The 23,396-nt window shown below is 57.3% G+C and overlaps 1 protein-coding gene across 6 annotated transcripts in view; it reads left to right on the top strand.

Annotated features, from left to right (window-relative positions):
• NOL4L (nucleolar protein 4 like) overlaps positions 1-23,396 on the top strand; it is a 133,519-nt gene that overhangs the window by 85,666 nt on the left and 24,457 nt on the right. For 2 of the 6 annotated variants that reach the window (XR_014235361.1, XM_082358835.1), the window contains exon 5: positions 14,078-14,219. Coding sequence is in view for 5 of the 6 variants with exons in the window: in XM_082358835.1 (XP_082214961.1) it covers positions 14,078-14,219 (142 nt within the window). In the remaining variant the exon portion in view is untranslated. Of the gene's footprint in view, positions 1-5,802; positions 5,955-13,305; positions 13,528-13,760; positions 13,785-14,077; positions 14,220-17,528; positions 18,832-23,396 lie in introns of those variants that run through there. The other 4 variants (XM_082358839.1, XM_082358836.1, XM_082358837.1 and 1 more) reach the window with 4 other exon arrangements.

Raw genomic sequence — 23,396 nt, forward strand, 5'->3', positions numbered from 1 at the left:
GAATCCAGGCATGTGTGAAGCCCTGGAGCTTCTATCCCCGCTCCTCTTCCTACCGAGATGCCCTCTCCACTTGCCACCTGTCACATTCCTCCTGCCTTCTTTGGTTCAGAGTAGATGTCACCTCTTCCAGGAACCACCCCCCAACAGCCCCTCAGTCAGAAACGTGCCCCACCCCCTCGCCGTTTGCCATAATTGTGCTGCACCTAGAGCCTTCCCTGCTGTGGCAAGGGTTTGTCTTTATTATGCTGGGGGCAGGGACAGTTCATGGCAGGTAGAGGTGAGCGCTGGCCCTACCAGATATTAAAATATATTCCAGAGCTATGCTATCGGGACAGGAATTGACAGATCAATAGAATAGGCAATTCCAAAAATAAGGGGAAATTAGTATACTAGAAAGATGGCACTTCCAATCAGTGGATAAAGATGAGTCATTTAAAAGATGGTATTGGGGGCTTCCCTGGTGGCACAGTGGTTAAGAATCCACCTGCCAATGCAGGGGACACGGGTTCGAGTCCTGGTCCGGGAAGATCCCACGTGCCGCGGAGCAACTAAGCCCGTGAGCCACAACTACTGAGCCTGCGCCCTAGAGCCCGCAAGCCACAACTGCTGAGCCTGCGTGCCACAACTACTGAAGCCCGCACACCTAGAGCCCATGCTCCACAACAAGAGGAGCCACCGCAATGAGAAGCCCGCACACCATAATGAAGAGCAGCCCCCGTGAGTAGCAACGAAGACCCAACGCGGACAAAAAAAAAAAAAAAAAGATGGTATTGGGACAACTAGGATAGCCATTAAAAAACAAAATAAGCTAGATCTTCACCTCACTTCTTATATGGAGAGAAATTACAGATAGAATAAAGATTTAACTCTAATGAAGCTATAAATGCTCTAGAAGAAAATATGGGTGAATTACATTTATAATTTTAGAGTGGAAAAAGAAAAACCTTTGTTTTGATGTGAAATCCTAAAGCCCTAAAGGAAAAAAAAAAAACTAATGAGACAATATAAAAAGAAAAAAAGTAAAATTTTCATATGGCAAAAAATCCCATCATAAATAAAAAGACAACAAAAGGAAAACATGTTTTGCAAAATATATGACAAAAGATTAATTTCCTTCGTTTCTAAACAGTTCTTACAGAAAAAAAAAACAAACCACCAACTCAAGTAAAGGGCAAAGAATATGAATAGATTGTTTAAAAAAAAGAAAAGAATTACAAGTGACCAATAAACACATGATACACATAAATATGGGCTCACATTCCCAAATGAAGAGGGCAGAGAGAGACACCATTTTTCACTTCTCAGATTGACAAAGATAAAAGAGGTTGCTAATACTAAGCGCTGACAAGTGTGTAGTGAAATGAGAACTGCCAGATGCTGCTGGCTGCTGAGGAAACTGGTACAGCGTTTGTGGAGAGGGTTCTGACCAGCGCTGTGAAAATGTAGACTCCTGATGATGACGATAAAAGCTACCATTTACCGAGTACTCCCTCTGGGGAAAAGAGCAAGCTGTATTTTATGACCTAACCTCAGAAGTCATAGACCCTCATTTCCACAGCCCTATCCATTGTGCCAGGGGACCAAGGGTGTGATACCAGGAGGGGGGAGGATCATTGGGAGAGCTGGGAGGCCAGATACCACAGTTTCTAATGTCAAAGGGGAAATTTTGGTGTCAAATACATTAAACATACTATCTTATTATCTGCTTTGTAGATGAGGAAACTGGTGCCCAAGGACACTTGTTTGGTGTCAGAGCCAGAATTGGAACCAGTCCCATTTGACTAGACTCTTTCTATTCCACCTCCTCAATGGTCTCCCGGATGCCACTCCTGCTTCCTTATAATCTCATCTCCTCTGATCTAAAAACATAATTTAGATGGCATGATTTCCTTGCTCTTAGAATAAAATCCACACACCTCATGGTGGTGTCCAAGGCTCTGAGTGCTTGGCCCTGCATGCCCTCTCACCCTTACCTCCTCCCACCCTCCCCCACGCTCTAAATACACTGGTAGCTTTCAAGTCCTCAAACATGCCAAGTCCCTTCTCACCTCAGGGCCTTTGCACCAGCTGTTTCCTCTGCCTGCAAGACTGTGCCCCCAAGTCTTTACCCAGCTGTCAGCTTCCAGCATCCTGGGGTCAGAGCACACGTGGGCTTACTCCTGACAGGGGCCTTCCCTGACCACTCAGCCCAGAGCCCACCTTATCTCCACCCTCAACCCCTGTCTCCCCTCCACCCCTCACCGCCCCCATCCTCTGCGTATCCTTCACCCCATCACCACCTCACTCCTTGTCTCTGGGATCCAACCAAGATTCAAACTTTGCATTTCATTGTTTTTTCTCATTAGTCTCGTGATTAAGAACAGTCAAACTAATGACAGTGAATCTTTTGAAGTGTCCAGGATACTTGTGTTATGGAGTCTCTTTCAGTATTTCTTGTCTGGTTGTTTCTTCATGATCAGATTCAGGTTAAGCATTTTGGAGGGGAGGACTTGACATGGGGAGAACATAACATAGGTAATGCTATGTTCTCTCATTGCATCCCTTCAGGAAGTAAGCACATCGTGTCAGGTGGTTCCACTTCGGGGTCTGCTGAATTTGATCACTTGATTGGGGGGTGTATACCAGTCTCTCCATTGTGCAGGTACATGTGCCTTTTATCATTAATAAGTAATTTGTAGGGATAATTTTTTTTTTTTTTTTAATGCTTTGAGATGCTTGAATAGCATCCGTTCTGGTCACACTAAGATCCTGTTATTCCTAATCACAACCTCTGGTTCCCATGGCCAGGTCCCTGCTCACGGAGCGTGCTCATTTCATATGGGAATCCGCCTGGAGGGGTTTGCTGCTTAAGAAGCTCCACAGAGCAAATGCCCTGCCAATTTTGCCATTTACAAAGGCACCCACTGTTTGCAGAGCCTGGAGGGGACATGAAGGCAGTACCACCCCCTTAAGCAGACTAGAGCAGCCCTTCTCTGTCATGGTCTCCCACCAGACTGGGGCTGGAAGAAGAGACACATCACTGGGAGAATTAGTGGTCAAGAAACTAGGTTATGCCATTCCTTGCTGGGACCCATGCTGTGGCCACTTTAAGGAGATGCGCAAAGACACAGAGAGCAACCTACACAAGGTTACTCAAGGAGTGGCAGCTCCTGCAGGAATTAAGGAGCCGGGAGATTTCTGCAAGCTTCAGCACACATGAAAACTCACCTAATTCGCTGTGCTACTAAATAGCCAGGCTTCTCCAGGGCTCCCAACCGCTTCCTGTGTATCAAGTGGGGCTGGGGCTGTTTTATCTCAGGGATGGTAAATGAGTTCACATTTCATGCCTAGAGAAAATCACTGCTCTGCCCTCCTGGGCGTACTAGCTCTTTCTCTTATTAGTCAGAGAAGAGGTGGGTTATCTGGGTTCAATTCCACCCTTGAACGTCAGCTGGATCTGGCTTTATATTTCAAGCCCAGATGTCCACCACCGCTGTGAAATAGTGACTCAGGCCAGGAGAAGTCAAAGGTCTCTAGAAATGTGGTGGGAAGAGATGGGAAATCCTGGGCCTGAATTATCTCATTTTCAGAGTGAGGAAGGACAGTTCCCATGTTGGAAACACCCACATTTCCCTGTAAGAACTGAAGATTCGTGGCCACTAATTAATTCTAAAAATCATTATTGGTGTGTGGACGTTCAGACAATGAAGTTTCCAAACTGCCCCCCACCACAAAGGATGAGAAGTAAAGATCTCATAGAGAAAAGTGGGAAGAGTGAATTGGTTTGAAAACACATTTGATTTTAGGGATAAAAGGTGCTAATGAGTAACATGCTTAGAGCCTCTTTTAAAAACAAAGTGTGAGTTTTATATTGACAGTAAAATCTTTAGCGTGTGCAGAAGGAAGTCGGTGTGCTGTTAATCTGATGTGTTGTCATCTGTTTATTTTTCTAATGGGTGAATACTGAGCCCTGAACCTGCGGTGTTGTACTTCCAACTCGTATCTGTAGAGGGAGCCTTGTTTACCTCGGATTGTTCACAATGCAAAGCTTTCAGTGGAAGAAAGAAAAAGGCTTTTTACAGAAAAAAAGTTGGAGGGTTAAAGGCAGTCTGTTTCAAAATTGCAAACAATCGCGGTGGCTGTCTCGTTTTCTCTTCTTCGCTGGTTTCACTGTGAATGAATTGTAGCGTAAAGTCAGTAGAAATTGCCCCTCCTCTTTGGATGCGACCAGAGGAACCAGGTGGTGGGATCGTTATTGGTTTGTTTTGTTTTGTTTTTTGGCCATTTCCTCACAGAATTCCACGAGGGCAGCTCTCCATCCCCGTTAAAGCACAAGATTTTTCTGAAGGCTGATCTGTTGGAGGGTGTGGATTTGGGGAGGGGAGAATCCGCCCTTACCCATCTTCTCTGTCGGGGTCTAATTCTGCTGTCGGGGTACGAGCGTGTTACGTTTCAGGTTGAGTCTGAGGCTGCTCAGAGGTCCAGGGTCCCCCACCCCCGCGACGCCCGGTGCGGTCTTCTCCTGCACCCCAGGTGGATGAGGTCTGTCTGCGCGGAGCACTGCGTCTCTGATCCGCGTGGGTCTTTCCCCTACTGCGATTCTGTGTCTGTGGACAGTGCGCGCCCGGGTCTGGGATGGAGCAGCATTTCTTGATGTTATCCTAGTACTTCACAACTGTATCTTGCGCGTCTTAAGGAGCCCGAACTGTGTGGTCTAGAGGAGCACAATGTCCGGCGGGAGGTGGGGCAGGGAGAGAGCCGGGAGCAGGCCGGCGGCGGGCGCTGGAGATGGTTGATATGTTTGGGTCTGACAGGTGAGCGTAGCCGGACTCTTCGGCGCCCGCCAGTGGGAAGAAGGGGAGCAGGGGAGGGTGTAAACTAAGTGGTGGGAAAGAGACAAAGGAAGAGTGAAGAGGCGAGATGGTGCGGAATAGAGGAGGGGGAGGGGAGGGGGCAGCGAATGGGCAGCAAGCCGAGGAGCCCGAGCTTGAACTTGATCGAGAAAAGGGGGGGGCCCAAAGTGGGGGGGCGGCACAGAGCCGACCACGTGCCTGTCTTTCCCAGACCTGGGTCTCGCTCTGACCGTCGGGGGGCCCAGCCCTCTGGCCCAGCAGCCCCGCCCAGCGAGGACTCGCGTCCCCGGGGAACCAGAAGACGCGCAGGGGTCGAGGGCTGTCCGAAGGCCCCAGGGTGCCGGGAGTTCCTAATGGTGCCCGAGTCACTTTCTTTGGGCCAAGTGTCTCCTCTTCTGGTCTGAGCGCGGAGAGCCGACCGGGCGCCCCCCCACCCCCACACCGGACTCGAAGACTGAGTCCTCCGCGAGCTAGGGGCGGGCACAGACCCCACCGCCTTCTTTCCCGGGCTCAGACCCCGGCAAGAATCTTCCTCCAAGCGCTTCCCCCTTAAGAGAGCTCTCCCCACCGAGCGCACGGCGGCGCGTCCAGCGCGCCCTCATCCCCCCACCCCGTACCTGGCCCAGCACCCGCTCCTTCCTCCTCCTCTCCCCACCCGCCTCTCCCTCCTTTCTCCTCTCTCTGGGTGCCTCCTTTTCCTCTCTCCCCCCTCCCCCAGTGCCCACTCCTCCCTCTCGCCCGCCCCTCCACCTCCTCCTCCTGCTGCTCCTCCTACTCCCCCAGCTTGCGCCCTCCCAGCGCTCCCCTCCCCCCGGCCCCCGCCCCGTGCCGGGTCCCGCCCCCCTCCCCCGCCTCCCCGTGCCCGGTGCCCCCCTCCCCCTTCCTCCCTCCCGGCCGCGGCGCCGCCGCCGCTGCCGCCGCCGCCGCCGCTCGCCTGGGCCCTCCCCCTGGCCACCCCCGCCCCCGGGCCGGGCAGTGACGCGCCGCGGCGGTGCCAGTCCCTCTCCCCGGGCGGCCGCGGCGGCAGCAGCAGCAGCAGCTGGAGCTGTAGGGCTGTCACCGCCGCCCGCACCGCTCACTCGCCGAGCCCGACCGTCCGTCTCCGCCTCGCCTCCCGCCCAGGTACGGAGTCCGGCCCGGATCCCCGCGATCGGGCCGTTTCCGGGCCCCCGGCCGCCGCCCCCCTTCTCTCGCCGCTGTTGCCGGCCGTTGAGCTGCGGTTAGGGGGGCGGGAGGCTGGGGGGGTTCCGGGGAGGGGGACGCGGGGGAGCTTCCTGCGCCGGGGCTGAGGAGGGGGGCGCGCGGAAGCGGCTGCGCCCTAGGCGGAGTGGGCTGGGGCGGGGGGCGGGTGAGTGTGATCGAATGGGGTGGGGGCCGTGAAGCCTGCACTCTGGAGGCCGCGGGGTGCTCGAGGTGTGCCCGGCCCCGAGTGCCGGGGGCCGCCGGGCGCACCCCACTCCCGGGCCGTGCGCGCCGCCGGTCCTGGGGGGCGGTGATTGTGTGCGCCGCGCCGCGGTATTGTGCGGCGGCCACACGGTTTGCAACGGGCTCGGCACCGCGTCCCGGTGAGGAAGGCGTTCTCAGGCGGCGGGGTGGGGGTCAGGCTCGGGTTGCCGCCACCACGGCCGCAGCGAGAAGGGAAGTGGTCTGTTTGGAGATGTTGAGGACGGGAAGCGTAGAGTGGCAGGGAGGGGCTCCCTGCCTCGGCGCGGGGAGTTGAGACGAGGTTTGCAGAGTTGAGCCCACTTCGGCAGGCCCCCGCCCCTCCCCGGAGCGGACCTGATGCCCCTGGCAAGTGTTCGGTCGGAGCAGAAGCTGGAGGCGTCGGCGGCCCCTGTTGGAGGGGCATTCCTTACTGAAGGGGGCACATGGGGCGGGGGCAGCTGGCCAGAGTGAGGGCGCGCGCCCGGGTTAAGTTGGATTTACACCTCTGTCCGCCGCTCTCCGCTTCTCCAAGGCTGGACACTTTTTCCGGCGGCGGGGGTGGGGGATTGCCATTCGCGTTCTTATTCCAGCCGCTCAGGTTCAGAAGTGACCCCCCTCCCCACCCCCCAATCGCACCTGGAGCTGCGTGTGCCCGAGTCCGGTCATCCCTAGCGGGCCGCACTTCCTGGGGGAAGTTCTCACTAAGCCTCGCTAATTAGCATTATTCCTGGAGAAAGGTTAAGGTTAGAGCGTCCTTTTCCTTATCGGGAGGCCCACCCCCCTCCTCCCCATTCCCTTCTTCCTTCCTCCTCCCCAAGAACACAAAAGCACAAAAAGAAAGTGTGAAGAGGCACTGATCAATGGAGAAGCCACAAACCCATTAATTCAAATGGAACCTTTTTGTCCCCCCCTCTAAAACATTGATTTTTCTTTCTGTCTGCTCTGAGGGGAGATTAATAACCTCCTGATTTCACCTGAAATGGTGTTTGGACTCTGTGATTTCCTCCTCTTTCTGAGAAGGATTGTGGCTTGAAATAGATCCTCCCTTGAGATAAAGCCCTACTTATCCCAGAATCAGCTGGAAACCCCAGCCTGGGCCCCTGTCCTTCGAGGTGGGGGACATGGGGAGAGGGCTGTGGGGCTCTCACGGCTCCTCAGGAGAGAGTCCTGACCAGGGGCCCTTTCTTGCCTTGCCCCCTGCTTCTGGATTTCAGGTCACTCTGGGAGAAAGACCCATTTAGGGCCCAGGCCCCAGTGGTAGTTTAGCCCCCAGGTAGTAAATTACCCCTATATTGGAAAACCATTAGGGCCTCAATGTGTCCGTGAATGAATAATATCAAGCTTAATTTAATCCCATGTCAAGGTGGGCTTGTTCTGGAGAGTCAGGGTTTGAGACAGCACCTCCTCCCACACCCTTGCACCATGGCTGGGTGCCAAGACCCCATTCAGCACCTTCCTGAGGAACAGCGGGAGCAGAGCACCCAGGGCCTTCCTCCCAGCTGGAAAGGCTGATTTGGGGAAACTTATGTGGCCTCAGTCACCCTGGGGCCATGTGGAGCTGAACTGCCCCTGAGTTGCTCAAGAACTTTTTTGTCTTGTCTGGGCCCTTTTCTTGGAAGGAAACTCCTGCAGGGGATTAGTGCAGAGTGATTTCTCTCCAGCCCTCTTTTTGGCTGGAAGAACCCTGTCTGCTGAAGCTCATCTCTCCAGCCTCCCTTTTAAAGAGACCCCTGTTCAAGGCAGGGCCTGGGGTATCAGTGAGGCCCTCGTGGTGAGGAGTGCTGGGAAAACAGCCAGTTGCCTTTGCTTGGGAAACAAAAGCCCATTTTACACTCAATACACTAGTAGGAAGGTGTTGAAAATGCTCACCCCAGCATCCAGGCACCCATGACAGCAAAGACAACAGAGCGTCCCTGTGCAGATGCGAACATGTTTCTGACAGACTCTGTGTGCGTGTGTGTGTGTGTGTGTGTGAGAGAGAGAGAGAGAGGGTACCTAGAATGTGCTAGGTGATTAGCTGTATCAGCCCTCCCCACTTCCCATTTCCCAGATGAGCCTGTATGCTTGTATGACCAGGAAGCAGAGGAGGTGTGCTGGCAGGAAGGAGTGGAGTTGTGCGGGAGTGTCCCCGGGAGGCTGGCCTCCTCCCTGGTGGCCAGGTGGGCTTGGGATGGAGCGTGAGCAGCAGCCTTGGGACCCCGCAGCTCCCAGGAGCTGTGGCTCAGACCACCCTAAGATTTCATTTGTGCTGTTCCTTCCCAACAGGGATTTGAACCCTTGTTGCCTTGGATCCTGGAGGGTTTTCGTCTTCCATTAATAAGCCATCTGATGAACTGAAGTGGTTAAGTTGGGGTCAAATGCGGTTCAGTACCTCCTTGGCATGCTCAGAAGGCTGTGTGTGTAATGCTCGCTGACATGGAGACAAGGGGGGGGATTGCCTCGCACTGAAGAATTTCCAGGACCTGGAAGGGGCCTGCAGGTGTTCCAGAAAGAGGTGCTCACTTTCTCCATCTTGGTGCCCGCCTGCTTGGGTTAGAGCCGGTGCCAGGGCAACTGCCTTGAGCCTGGTGGTCTTTCTGGCAGGAGCTTCAGCCTCTCATCAAACAGACCCCAAGGGCTGGACAGAGAGGGGCTCTGTTTCCTGCCTGGCCCATGCCTGCCTTCCACCCCTCCTCTGAAACACACACCCAAGTCTCCTGGTCAGGGCTTACGGCTCACAACTGCACTAAATTCACAACAAATCCTCCTCCTTTGCTCTCTCAAAGCAAGGGGTAGAGATAGAGTTACAGCTCTGAGGAAAGGCCTGGAAAATGTTGTGGAGGCAAAGCCCAGGATCCCTGTCCTGGAGGATGCAAATGGCTCAACTTCAGAGGCACCAGGAACCCAGTTCCCGAGAAAGTGACCCCAGTTGTAAAATAATCAGGTTACTGATAGCACCTGCCCCTGGTTACACGCCATGGATACAGGCGCGTTTCCACCATTTCCCCTCTGGTCTCCCATTTTCTCCTCCTCCTAGGCTGGGCAGCGCTTGGTGCTATTGCTTGCAGAGGAGGAAGGGCCTCAGAACCTGGGTGGAGAGAAACTGAACCTGCCCGTGAATTTTGGACTACAGATAAGAGCAGGGAGGGTTTGGTCGGCTCCTCTCCTTCTGCCCAGAGTCAGGGCTGCCAGATTGGGGTGTGTCCCAGGGGCTGTCTGGGTGCTGTCTGCCTACCCCCTCTCCCCACCCCAACTCTTGTGTTCCCTTTTCAGAAGGGCATTTGACCTGATCGCCCTGTGACCCGCAAGTGGCTCAGGTCCTTTGGTGCCTAATAAATGATGGACTTTTGTCAACAGGTGGGCAAGGCTGCAGGCTTCAGGGTGTCCGAAGGTAGAGGTAAAAGGAGCCGGGGGTACTGGCTGGCCAGTCACGTGGGGTCTAGGGAGAGGGGACCTGGAAGTAATGGATTGTACACACTCTTATTTTCTAATGAAAGTTTCATTGAAGTTTGTTTAAAGAAAGAGAAATTAGTAGGCTGAGTTCCCTTGAGATTCCAGAGGGAAAAGCAAGAAGTGCCCGACTTGTGACCTCTGGACCCAGCCCCTCATAGCCTGCGCTGGCATCTCCCGCAGGTCCCTCAGGCCCGGCTGTGCCCCCCTCTGCTCATCGTCGATGGGCTCTGAACTGTGTACTGGTAATTGCCTGTGTAATTGGGCTGCTCCTGGAGCCTGGGCTCAGTGTGAGCCGGTGAGGTTACAGTCTGCCCTCTGCAGCTGGGGGCTCTGCTGTAGCAGGTGGGTGGCAAAGAGGGCTTGGGAAGCCTTCTCTCCCAGGTCAGCCCTGGAAGTGAGGGTGTGGGAGCTAATTTTGATTGGAACTTAGAGTTTGGCGGGTTTTTTAAGTTAGGTTTAATAAGTTTGATTTCTCACTTAAAAAATTGCTGTATCAGTGGTGTCAGAAGCTTAGCTAGAACCATCACCCACAAAACAGGGATTCATGTGGCAGAACCCTGGGGGTTGTAGGAACACTCGCTGGGGAGAGCTTGATGGTCAGTAGATAACTGGAGAGGGGGTTCCCCAGCCCCCTTCTCTCTCTACACTTACAAGTGTGTCAGAATTTTTCTCTGTCCTTCCCTAAGTAACAGGGCCCTGGAGGAAAGGAGCCCTGCCACAGTCTCGGTGCCCCTAACATAACACCAGCACATAGTAGATGCTCCATAAGTGCGCGTCGACTCATTGACGAGAGTGAGCTGGGTGTGGGTATGGATGTAAATATAGCTTCATCTCCCATGGAGTTTCCTTTGGGTCTCGCCCTGAGACACTTTGTTGTTAAGGAATCTGATTCTTTCGGTTGAAGGGAGGAAGTGTGGTGAGGGGGCCCCTCGGTGTGGTGGACAGTGAGGTGGGCTCTGGGCACAGACTGCCTGGGTTCAGATCCCAGCTCTGCCACTAGCTACGGTGCCCTTGGGCAGCTGAGGCAGGTCTCCAAGGGGCAGGCACCAGATCTGGAGATAGGCCTGACACGGGTGCCTGCTTTCTCTATGGGGCTGTTGCGAGGAAATCTCATAAAAACCCCTGCCGCAGAGCCCCTCACGTGTGGGCACTGGGTGCTCTTCGTTATCGGGTGATTGCAACTCAGTGTAAAATTTAGCCCACCTCTGCCCAGTTTGACCTGTCAGGGCAGGGAGAAGTGGAGGGGGGCCATTTTGGTGGATAGTTAAGTGATCTGAGCCAGAGAAACCTGAGGCTCTGCAAGGGGGCGCCTGGCAGCTGCAGGAGGGGGTTGCGGCCCGGCAGCAGCCAGGGCCCAGGTTTCACACGGTCTCCATTCAGGAACTGTGTTCAGCGGGTCCAAGTCCCTGATTGTCACACTGTTGCCGCGTCCTCATTAAACACCGGTATCATGCCAGGCAATTCAGCCAATTTGACTGGTCTCGCTGGCCTTGTCCAGAGAGCACAGAGCCTGGTCCCCGCTCTTGGGAGGACTTAAGGTTTTCTTGGGGAAAGAGAGGGCAGAGAGCCGCTGTGCTGCCTGCTGCAGCTGAGTGCTGTGCCTGCCTAAGTGCCAGGGCTGATGGTACAGGCAGGCAGAGGGTGTAAGGAAAGGAACGATGGAGACTGAGCTGGAGTTGATGGAGCCAGGGGGACGTGCGTTTGGAGTTTGGGTTGTGGGGCGCCGAGGCAGTGCAGGTGTTCCAGGTGAGGGGCAGGAAGGAGGGTGCGTCTGGGCCTTCAGACGCTCTGGCTCTGCCGCTTGTTAGCTCGTGACCTTGGGCAGGTGCCTTCACCCCTTGGAGCCTCAGCTTCCTCATCTGTAGAATGGGGCTGATAACTACACCTACCCAGTGGGCCTGTGGTGCACTTGGCACCTGATAAACATTGGCTTCTGTTGTTACTATTTTAAACGCTTGCCAAGTGGGGCTAGAATGTGGGAGCCTTCAGCGCTGCACCCAGCAGTTCTGACTTTTCCTTGCTTCTCAGTGAGAACCTGTGTGTTTATGGAACACTCCTTTCTCTGAGCTGAAGATGGTTGCCCAAGATTATGTGCCCCTGAGGAGGGGACACCCCCGTATGGCTCCACTGCCCGCCGCTCACCCATCCCCCGGCCCCTGTGGCCTCCGGGCTGCTTGCTGGAACCCACCAGCACGTGCCAGTGCGTGGTGCACTCCCCACGGGGACCCCCCCCCCCCCAGCAACCTCCCTCACTTCTGCAGGCCTCTGCTCTGCTTGTCCCCTGACCAGTGAGGCTCTTCTTGGCCACCCTGGCAAACACAGTCCTGCAGGCCCCTCTCCCCTCTTGTTCTACTTTATTCTGCTTTACTTTGTAGCCCTCATCGCCCCCGGTATTAGGAGTTTTTCTGCTGATTGTCCATCTCCCCCACTGGACAGTGAGCACCAGTAAGGCCAGGAGTTGTGCACAGCTGAATTTTCCAGCATCTAGAAAGGTGTTGGGCACATAGTAGGTGTTCAATAAATACTTGCTGAGTAAATGGACGGAGCATTTTGAATAGGTGTTACTCCCAGATGTGAATAGAATACTTGGTCCTTTAAACCGTGAGTGTTTCGACAATACCCAAGAGCCAGGAGAGGGCCTTCCTGCTTCAGCAGGGACTTCAGGTCATACCCTGAGCACAGTGACCCCTGGGCAGCCAGGAAGGAGCCAGGGCCCCAAGCAAGGATGGCCCAGTTCCTGGCTCCCAGAACCTGTATGGCCCTACCCCTCCAAGGGTCCTTCTCCCCACCTGCCCGCCACCCCTCACTCTGGGTCCTGTCCTGTTAACGGAGGGAGAGTCGTGTTGCCCTTTGTGCAGAGAGAACCTTTTGAACGTGTGTCTCTCCCTCCGGGTGTGAGACCACTGTCTGAGTGAGTGTGTGAGTGAGCGTGCTTTCACCCAGGGAAGGCTGTGGGTGCGTGTGCTTGTGTATGAGGAGCAGGGCGGCCTGTGGGAGGGAAGCAGAGTGCGTGCGTGTGTGGGGAGAGGGCACGAGAGCACATGTGGTCCCCGTCCCCTGAGGCTCTGGGGGACCCCTGAGCTGGGCGGAGCTGGCGTTCTGGCCCGGCTTGCGTCCTCCTGATTCAGCCGCAGAGGGTGCACACTCGTGCTGCACAGAAGCTGTAAATTCCAGGAAACTCCCTGCCAGCCGGGCTGGTGGGGGAGGGAGTGAGGATAATCCACGCTGGTTCCCTAGCACTTGGAGAGCAGATGTGTCTGCCTCGGACAGCAGCAGAAGAAAGTTCAAACCAAAGTGTGTTTGCTCGCTGTAAAAGAGACCTCTGTGAGGGGCCCCTGGAGGGAGGCCTTTGGGGGGTAGTGCTCTGCCAGAGGTCCTTACTGGGGGCCCACAGAGGCCATTGTATCTTGCTGGGGGAGGGGAAGGGGCAAAGCCAGAGCTCCAGGGTGTGGGAGCCGCTGGGTCATCTTTCTTGCATTTTACAGCCAGCTCCCAAACACAGTTGCTTGCTGCCCCTGAAAGAGGCTGGGCCAGGAGGAGGTGGGGTCCCTTCCCACTGGAGGGCTGGGTTGAAGGGGCCCCGCCCCGGGGGTTCCCGGATGACTGGCCAAGGGCTCACTGAAGCCAGCGAGGGGAGAGGAGGCAGGCGTGGTCCTCTCCAGCAGGCCCTCCGGCTGTTTGGAAGGCCCTGGCGGCCCCCCAGGCCCTTGAGCCGAACCCCCTTTGCGGTCAGATCCGAACCCTCGCCTGCCCCACCCCCTTCCTTCTCTATACTTCTGGGGCTGGCCTTTTCAGCTCTGGAAGCCGCCCAAGAGCATATCTTTGAAGCACAGCAAAGGTTAGGAAGGAGGAAGACAGAAATGTCCTCTGGGCTGGGGGAGTGGGAGAAAGGAATTCCATGCATGCTCCACGGGAGTCGGGAAGCAGGCGTGGTGGGCGCGATCAGCCTGGCCTCGGTGGTGCCCGGCATGTCCTGCTGCCCACTCCTGCTCGCCTGGCCCTGCGTGGAGTGAGCCCTCGTCCGTGGGCTGTGGGCAGGGAGTGGGGAGCAGTGGCCCTTGTTTACAGCGGTTGCTTCAGCCTTGGCTCACAGGGGTAAGAGCCAGGCCCTGCGATCCGCCCCTACAGGATGCGAAACCTCGTAATTGTCTTCAATTACAGACAGCGCCGGCCCTCAGCCCCGGCTTCCGACAGGAACCAGAGCCCGAGCCACTTCCATGGGAGGGTAGGGGGAGCGACCCAGCCCCCACTGCAAGGTTTGGGGGCGCCCTACGGCCTTTGGGGGCACCTCCAAACGCCCACGGGCCCTGGGGTTCACCCAGAATGCTGCCGAGGGGCTGCAGAGAGCCCGTCCCTGTTGAACGCCCACCTTCTTTGTCCCTGATCAGGATGAAACTTCTGTGAGCAGTGAAGATTTTGATATGAACGACTCCACATGGATGTCAGCTGACCCACACCTGGCCTCCAGCCTGAGTCCCAGCCAGGAGGAGAGGATGCGGAGCCCGCAGAACCTCCACAGCCAAGAGGACGGTGAGTGTCCCTTTGCGGCTGGTGGGGGAGGGGCTGTGTCCCCGCCTGCAGGGTCCTAGGAATCCCTGGGGTGGTGGGTAGGAGGGGGGGGGGCAGGGGTAGAATCTGGGCTGGAGCCTCTGGGGGCGGCTGGGCCCAGGCTGACAGCTGCCCCCAGTGTTCTCAGCGTCTCCACAGGCCCCACTGCCCCAGCCCCTAGTTCCGGGGAGAGCAGTTGTTCCTCCCAAAGGTGAAGGGCTCAGAGCTCTTCCGGGATCGGCAGCCTGATGGTGTCCTGCCCGTTTGCTCTGATGCTCACGGGCTGGTGGGATATGGATATCGAAGTTATCACGGTTCAGGTCTGGGAAGGTTAACAGTGTGCCTGACCCGGAGCAGTCCAGCTGCCCAGTAACGAAAGCAAAAGCTGGGCTTCTGTGGCCTGGATTTGAGGCTACAGGACCAGGGTCCCTGCCTTTCCCCTGGTGAGCGAGCAGGCAGTGCGCTTGTCCACGTGTGTGCCCGGCCCCTTGGGATGAGAGGTGGTCTGGTGAGGAGCTGCCCAGACTGCCCCGGCCCTGGCCCCCGTCACCCGCCAGGGCCTGCCAGCCACCCTTCTCTTGCCTGCCTTGGAACACAGGCTCCTTTCTTGGGGTGGGAGTGCTGGGGTCAGAGTCAGACCCCAGAGGTCCACTCTGGCGCTCCCACGCTGAGACCCGGGGCTGGGCTCTGGGACTCCAGTGCCTGCCTCAGTTAGATGCAGCTGTGGGCGTGGGGTGGCACCTGTAGTCAGAGCGTCCCGGTTGGGCAGGGCTCTGCTCTCCCAGAGGAGGTGATTGGGGGTGGGGGATGAGCTGGAGAGAACTGGGGTGTAGAGCTGCAATTAGGAGGGGTCGAAGGTCGGGGCCTGGAATGTGGGCGGGAGGTGCAGGGTTAAAAAGGGGTGTAATGTTAACTCTGTGAAACGGGTTAGCCTTAAAGAGTAAATAAGGGGTAGGAGCCTTGCAGTTTGGGTCAAAGTTCGTCTCCATGGCGGAACCCGCGTGCCTGCCTCCCCACAGCCCTCCCAGGCCTGAATCCGGCTTTGTCTGGGAGGAGACCCAGCCCGGAGGCCGCTGGGGTGGCTGCGCCTGGGGCTGGGGAGCCCAGGGTGTGGTTCTGTGAGGAGTGGGGTGCGAGGCTGCTGGGAAAGAAAAGGCTTTTGTCCCTTGACGCCTCATGAGGTCAGCACGACCCCCTCGTGCTGCGAGCCTCCCAGACCGATACCGCCTTCCAGCTCCAGCGTTCCCGCGGGTGGGGAGCCGAGCGGGGGCAGCGCATGCTGTCGGGGGGCTCTGGGGCCGGGACGTGCCCAGAAGCTGACCTCCCGCCTCATCTGAGCTGATTGAGGGCCACAGCCAAAGACCACACCAAGGGCCACACCAGCAAAGCTCAGCCCAAGGCTGTCGGTTACACCTTCCCAAGAAGGATCCAGAGCATTTATTTTTAAAAACCCCACAGTAGTAGAACTGAATGGGGGCCATAGTCCCCCAACTCATTCTCCAAAAACTCGGGTTATTGTTGCTTACAACCACCCTTTGGCGGGGAGCGGGGTGGGGGGGGTGTCTCATCTCTGTCAGAGACACTCTCCAGGGAGATGTGGTGATCTGGGGGGCCTCCAGGATCAGGTAGCAGAAGGGAGTGCTTCTGTGGGGTTTACAGGGCTTCCTCAGCCACGGAGGCTAATGGGGTCAGTGTGTCCCGCAGCCGGTCCCGCAGGAGCCAGGTGGGGGCGCCAACCCAGGTGTGTGTCGTCACACGTGTCCCCCACCCCTCCAGCCACCCAGGTCCCTCCTGACTGTGGGTGCTGGGGCCGGGGCAGGCTGGCCCGCTGACAGGACGAGGGTGTTTATCAGGGCAGGCAGCCAGAGCTGGAGACAGGGAGGATGGTGTTGACCACGATACCATCGATTTAATTATTTCATCAGAGGCTGTGTCTGGAGGCTGTGGGTTGATGTGCTGGCCAGAGGCCGACCCAGACCCAGTGCAGGGGGTCGCAGGCTTTGAGGGACCGGCTGGCTTGGTCTCTGCTGCCCTTCTGGTCCTAGATCTGGTGGTGACTCCCGTGTCTGTCCAGACCAGTGGGCTCCCAAAGCTGGGCGCAGACCCGGCCTGGAGTCCTTGGCCAGCCCTCCAGCCCTCCCTGTGAAGGTGCCTGCAGTGTAGACGTGAGCTGAGATCCCACTCCCATCAGTGAATCGGTGGGAGACCGTTGGGGGCTTCAGGGTGTTCTCATGTCCCCTGTTGTTAAAGAAGGACTGGGCAGGGACAGGCCAAGCAGGGGCTCTGTGTGCATCCAGGCACAGCCCTCCATGGTCTCCACTCCCTGCTCATGTGCCTTCATCCAGAAGCTTCCCCAACGCCACCGACCCCCAGGATGGCTTGGTGCTCGGTCTCTGGCCCTCGGTCCTCCATCTGGGGTCCTCAGTCTGAGGCCCCCACTGTGAGCTCTGCAAGGGGCGGACCACGTGGATCTTGCTCTCTGCTCCGTCCCCGGTGACTCTGGCTGCATGCCTGGCACGTCATAGGGGCCTGCTGAATGTTTGTTGCCCGAATGAATAAAGGAACAAACATTTATTGAGGCCTACCCCCAGCACACCATCCAGAGGGGAGAGAGGTCTGCCCCCGCCAAGTCGGGTTCTTTGTTCCTGATGATACCCCCGGTCTGAGCACCTGAGTCTTTTCCTTTAGCCAGAAAGTGTGGGGACTCCCAAGGCCGTGCCAGGGAGCAGCATCCCACCCCTGCTGGTCAGGGATACAGCCAGAGCATCTCAAGAAACCAGGCAGTTTGCACAGATTCACACCTGTTGGTGGATGTGTTGGGGCCCTCCTCTTCCTCCAACACCTCCTCCTCCCCCTTTTTCAAATTTTAGCAAAGGCAGATAAGGGCTGGGCCTTGGCAGGGCAGGTCCCATGGCTGAGACCAGGAATGAATCAGGCCAGTTCTCACTCCTGGGAGCTTGTCTGACGTTCAGCAGGTGTGGGAGTGTGCTTGCCACGAACACAAACACGGTTGTGCTTTTGTCCCCAAGCCTGCCACTGCCTGCGAGGCCTCACTTCACAGGTCTCTTTCACGGGTCCCGTTCCTGGCTTCTTGAAATCACAGCATCGGGTGCTTTGGCCGGGGAACCCCATGGTGCTTCCTCATTGGCGGCTGGAGCTGCTGTGGGTGAGCACAGGGCTCTTGTCCCGTCTCAGGGGAGGGAACTGTTGATCGGTGAGAGAACTGGGGTGATCTGGCCAGAGTCGGGAGGGGTTGCCAAGGCTGCTCCCCTCCTCTTTCCTCTTTGGCAGGCGTCGAGGTCCTGTGCGAGGTTCCCCAGAAGATGGGCACGGGAGCCTGGGAACCAGAGGAGGCTGTCCCCCCAAACTCAGAGCACTACCTCCTCTGAGTTGTGATCCAGGGCTGAGTGATCCAGGCCGTTCCCACCACTGCCTGCAGTCTACGTACAGCCAGGTCCCCTCCAGACCCGCCACTAAGCCCCAGCTGAGGCTTTGGGCTTTCTTTTGTGTCCACACAGAGCCCTGGTCTCATCACAGGTGCCTGGAAAAACACCCAGAAGGTGCATTTTGGGGGTGGAGAGAAGGACAGTTGGAAGAAGCCAGCTGTTGAGACTCTGTCCAGAGACACGGTGGTCTGGCATTGACTTAGGACCAAACAGCACATCCATCTGTAGTTATGCCCCATCAGTGGGATTATCTGTTTGATGACCGTCTCCTCCCCAGATACCGACTAAGCACCCTGAGAGCCAGTTCCCTGGTGCCCAGCATAGCACCTGGCACAGAGCAAGTCGGGGGGAGTGTCTGTTAAATGAATAAGTGAAAGAGGACCCAGGCCGGGCAGGTGAGCCAGCAGGCTGCTGGATGTCAGATGCATGGCCAGGCCAGGGCCCTCTCCTTCCATTTCCCCTTGATGTGCTTCACCAGGCCTCTTGCTCTGCCTCTTCCTGAGCGGAAAATGTGAGGCCTGGCCTCCAGAAGGGATGCGGGGGGTGGGGAGTGGACATTACTCACCTTCCGGGCAGACAGGAAGTCACCGCCAGGGAAGAACCGAGGGTCCTGCTTCTGTCTTCCTGCAGGGTCATTGGGGTTTGCTGGGCAGGAGCTGTGAGGCATCTGGGGGACCTCTTGTTTGTGCCTCTCAGATGAGAGGCTCCTCCAGCCTTGGGCCTCTGGGACCCACTGGACCTCGGAGCTTCCCTCCCTCCAGGGACATGGTGCCAGCGCTTTCTGCCTTCAGACTGGACGTCTGGAGTCTCTCCTCCAGTGGCCATCACCACGTCATGAGGCTGGACCAAGGCACTGAGGGTCCTGGCTTAAGCCTTTGGTTCTTTCAGGGCTCTCCACCAGTTTTGTCACATGAATATCAAGCCCTGTGGCCTGGGAGGCTGATAACCCCTCGCCCCTTCAAGGAACCTGCAGGAGAGGGACAGGCACACAGAATGTGGGATCCCCGCCAGGTTGTAAGCTTTCTGAGGGCAGGAGATGTGTCTTTGAAGAAACGTATCTTATTTTTTACCTTATTTCACAAGTATTACATTCATTGTAGAAAACAGAAAAAAAACAGGAGCAAAAAAAAAAATGACAGTCAAAGTTACCAATGTTACCAGTGCTATTTTTCTTAGTCTTTTCTGTGTATATAATCAAAGTCGTTTCCTTTAAAAAAAAAAAAAATGGTGGGGGTAGGGATCGTGTAGTGTTGGACCCACGTTTTTTTCCACACGGTGTCTCGTCTCTCCCCATCGCTGATATGGCATTTTTAAAGGTTGTCTGGTCATCCCAGTGACTGAAGGTCCCATTCCTGAGCCCGCTGTTTGCTCAGCTCTGCGCTGGTGGCAGGTTGGCTGCAACCCTGTGGGCTCAGAGCTGTGACTAGGCCTGACCTGCAGAAGGAGAGGTAACTTACCCAGACTCCAAGTGGCCGCAAGGGTGTCTCTGACTCCAGAGCCTATGTTTGGGCCACTCATGGGGAAGGACATCCCAGCCCCCCTTTTCTGTTGTCACAAACAGTGCGGCACGGAGCAGCCTCAGGGCCGAGTGTCCTCTTCTGGGCTTTATCCCCAGCCCTCAGCTCAGAGCAGGTGCCCAGCAAACGGCTCTTGAGAAGCTAGTGGCAGAGACGGGCGACCAGCAGAAGCCTCTCGGAGGAGGCTGCGTTGTGATGTCGAAGGCAGGTGTTCAACAGCCTGGGAAGCTTGGGCAGCACGTCAGGAGGAGGCTGGGAAGGGAGGAAGATGCTGCATGCCAGGGTTGGGGATTTCCTGGGTCACATGTCTCCAGAAGCTCCTTGTGGCCCCAAGCGTCAGCCAGGAGAGAGGGCCCAGGCCAGGCGAGGGGCTGGCATGCAAGGGGTCCGGGAAGAAGGAGAGAGGTGAAGCCGCCTCTGTGGGCCCAGGGTCTCTCCCGGACACGGCCCCCTGCCGGCGGCCCCTGGCACCTTGCCGTGGCTCTCCCGAGCAGGTCCTGGCCTGCCCTGGTCCTGCAGAGCGGTCTTAAGCAAGTTGTTCACCTCTGATCCCTGGCTGCTGTGTGTAGCGTGGCCTGCGTGACTGCAGCCATTAATCCTGGTGTGTCTCAGGAGCCCTTTGTGAGAAGACCAAGGCTTCCTGCCTCCTGGCTCTTGCTGCCCTTGGGTGTGGCGCTCCACTAACCCAGACACGCAAACTGGGCAGCAGCAGGGGCGGTCACCTGGGGAGCAGGTGTGTGACTTGCTTGCCCAGGGCTCGGTATTTACAGCAGTGCCGCCTCCCCTGTCCTCACCCACCTGGGCCTCTCTCCCCAGTCTCCACGGAGGGTGGGTCTGCAGGGGGAGTGTGCCCTAACCCCAGCCACGGTGAGCCAGCCCAGGCTAGATTCTGCCTCTGCTCCCTCTCTGCTGTGTGGCCTGGGGCCAATCCCTCCCCGTCACTGGATGGCGGGGTGAGGACTGGACAGTGTGTGGACAGGGAAGGCTGGGTGAACGGAGATGGGATCGTTTCCTCTCAGGTGGCCAGGCAGCTGCAGGAGGCTCTGCTGAGGAGCCGGAGGCTGGGGTCCGTGGCCAACTGGCACTCACAGGCTGAGGGGGCTGTAGGTGGGTCAGGAGTCCGCCTCACTTTACCCCATCCACCCGACCCTTCACTGCCCCACGCGGTCCAGTCCTGTCTCCTCATCCATCCAGGCCTTTCTTGATCCCTTCTGCCCACTGCGCCCTGTGGGGTTCTGACCACGGCTTTCTTTACAAGCTCGCGGCTTGGGCACCCACAGCTTGCTCTAGCATCTCCTGAGTTCCTGTCCCGCTCACTACCCACATGTGCCAGGGCCTGTTGGGGGACCTTACGTCTCCCAGGATCCTGCTCCCTGATCTGCAAACCCCAGACCCGTCCCAAGCTCCCACACTGATGGGCAGCCCCACGGGCAGCTGCAAGTTAGCTCTTCTGTCCAAGGAGAAGGCGCCCGGGCAGCAGCTTAGCTCCTGTGTGCTGGCCACTGTGCCGGGCACTGAGGATGCCACGGGAGTGTTCCCGGCCGGGGGTGGAAGCTGCTGGTGCAAGGGAAGAGGCAAGAGGCTGTACTGCGAGTGGGGTTGGGGCCAGGCCAGACAGGCTCGGAGACAGTCGCCCGCGTTACCCCTGAGCCTCGGCCACTTCTCGTGTTCTCTGCGCATGGCACCCACCCTCCCACGGGCCCACCCCTGCGGTTGGAGCAGCTGTCTCCCCAGCCGGGGCCCCAAGGCTTCACAGCCTGCTGCACCCTGCTCACTGTGGACCTGACCCTCATGGTTGGGCATCCTCCCTGGTCACTGTCACATGGGGGGAGGACTGTGGCCCCTTCACAGTGGCCTCCCTGGGATGGCTTCCCGCAGTGGGCTTTTAAACTGAGCCTCCTCTCCCCCACGCCTGATCTTGGTCCTGACTCCACCTTTCTCAGGTGAGACTGGAAGCTGTGTCTGGGCCTCATTTTCTGGCTACAGGTCACATACTCCCTCCTAGAGCAGTAGCTATTTGCTCCTATTCAAGGCTCCAAACATCCGCACCGGATGGAGAGAGGCGGTGGCAGCGGCGGCCTCCTGCCCCCGCCCCCCAACCCCAGAACTAGGGCCCAAGCCCTTCCGGGGATTGGCCGTGGGCCACCCTGCCAGGCCCGGGTCACAGGAAAGTGTCCATCATCAGCTGGGCTGCAGGCGGCACAGACAATGCTGGGCTGTCCTGGCCTCCTGCCGCTGCGGGGTAAGGGAGGCTGGGAGACAGCACCGAGAGATCCCTTTATCCCCGGAGCAGGCCAGGCCTGCACAGCCCTGGCCTTGTGCAGGCTGCCAGGGTCTTAGGCCCTCACAGGCCCCCAGACGCCTGGTGGGGGCATAGGGCAGGACACGCTCCAGGGCCCTAGAGGTAAAGTTCACCTGCTGAGAAAGGGAGAGGGAGATTCCCCCCGACACCTGGAAGATTCGCCTAGGCCTGCTGAGCCATCGGGGTGTCAGAGCCCTGCTCCCCCCTGCCCCCCTCCCCAGCCCAGGACACGTGGAAACCCAACTGCCTCTTGCCCCTCTGTGGAGGCAGGCCTGCTGTGCTGGAGAGGAGGCCAGGGGAGGGGTGTGTCGGAGAGGCATTGCCACCCGAGCCTGTCCACAGGCGACGTTCCCAGGAACCAGGAAGTGACCACGCTGGCGTGATCACTCTGACCTAAGGGCTGGGATGCACTGAACCCAGACGGGCTTCCTGGCCGGCTGGCAGAAGGCCTGCCAGGCCCTCAGAAGCCACACACAAGCACACAGGCTCTGGGGCTAGGGCCCTGCCCCATGAATCATTCACACATGGTTGCCCGAAGTGGCTCTCTTTGCTCTCAGAACACATCATTTGTTTTGGGGTTGGGGTGAGGGGGTGCAGGGGACCTCTCAGCTAGAGATTTGCACACTGAATTAGCCTTGAGGGCTCACTGCCTGTGTTTGGCCTTGAGGGTGGGGCCAGGGAGACTGTCGGGCCTGGGAAGACATAGACCCAGGCAGTCCATGTTGGGAGTGTTTTCCCCCGGGGCACAATGGGCCAGGATATGTTGGGGAGGGCCGGCAGAAAGTGGGACAGTGGCAGGGGTGGGGGCTGTCCCATAGTACAGATGGGCAAATCGAGGCCAAGAGAAGAAAGAGCATGAGGGGTGGGTGCTTCGGGGAATCAGGCAGCACTGGGGCTCATCTGTGCTCTTCCATTCACGCTGTGTGACAGCCGATGACTTCCCTCTGGGATCCTCTGGTTCCTTCATGATGTCTGTTCCAGGGGGTGGTTGTGCAAATCAGGCACAATGAGTCTGCCCGGCGCCTGCCACATACTTGGTGTCCACCCCCCACCGAAGGCGGCGCCCGCCCCCAGTGCCCCGCCGCCAGCCCTGCTCAGGCCACCTGCCCCAAGACCCCAACTCTCATCTGCAACTTGGACACCTCTCTAGGGGCTGAGACCCCAGGGTCCCTGCGCTGAGCAAAATGATTTCAGTTTTAGGGGGAAATCACAAAAATCTGGGTCTGCGCTAACATGGGAGCCACAGACCGCTATCGAAAAGGGCTCGTGCAAATTGAGGTGTACCGTGTAAAATACACACTGAGTTTCAAAGACTTTGTATGAAAAAAGGATGTAAGGTATCTCAGATTTAACATGGTATTAATTATTAGTTGAAATGATACTATTTTGGATATATTGGGTTAAATAAAGTAGTTTATTAAAATTCATTCCACTTGTTTTTTTTTTTTTTTTACATTTTTTAACGTGGCTACTAGAAAACTGACAATTCCGTAGGTGGCTCGCGTTAAGTTTCTGCTGGACAGCGCCGCTCCGGACTCTGAGGGCCTCAGGTGTTGATACCAGCTTCAGGAACGAGTCACAAAAGGGCAGGAAGGTGGATGCTGTGGAACAGAGGTGCTGGGGGTGTTAGGGGGCAGGAGTGGAGCCGGGATGGGGAGCAGGGGCTGGGCCAGGCCTTTGGAACCACAGGGATGGAGCGGGGTAGCGTTCAGGAGGGGCAGCTAGGTGGGCAGCGGGGTCCGAAGGCAGACTGTGGGGCAGATGCCCGGTGTGGCCCCACCGCCCAGGATGGTGGGGTCCCAGTGACACCGCCTCACCCAACTCCTCGGTGTCCCCCGTTTGACCCCAGGGCCCTCTTCCGGGAGGAAGAGCAGGGTAAGCCTGCCAGGAGCCT

This window comes from Balaenoptera borealis (genome assembly GCF_965194805.1).
Source record: "Balaenoptera borealis genome assembly, chromosome: 16".
NCBI lineage: Eukaryota > Metazoa > Chordata > Mammalia > Artiodactyla > Balaenopteridae > Balaenoptera > Balaenoptera borealis.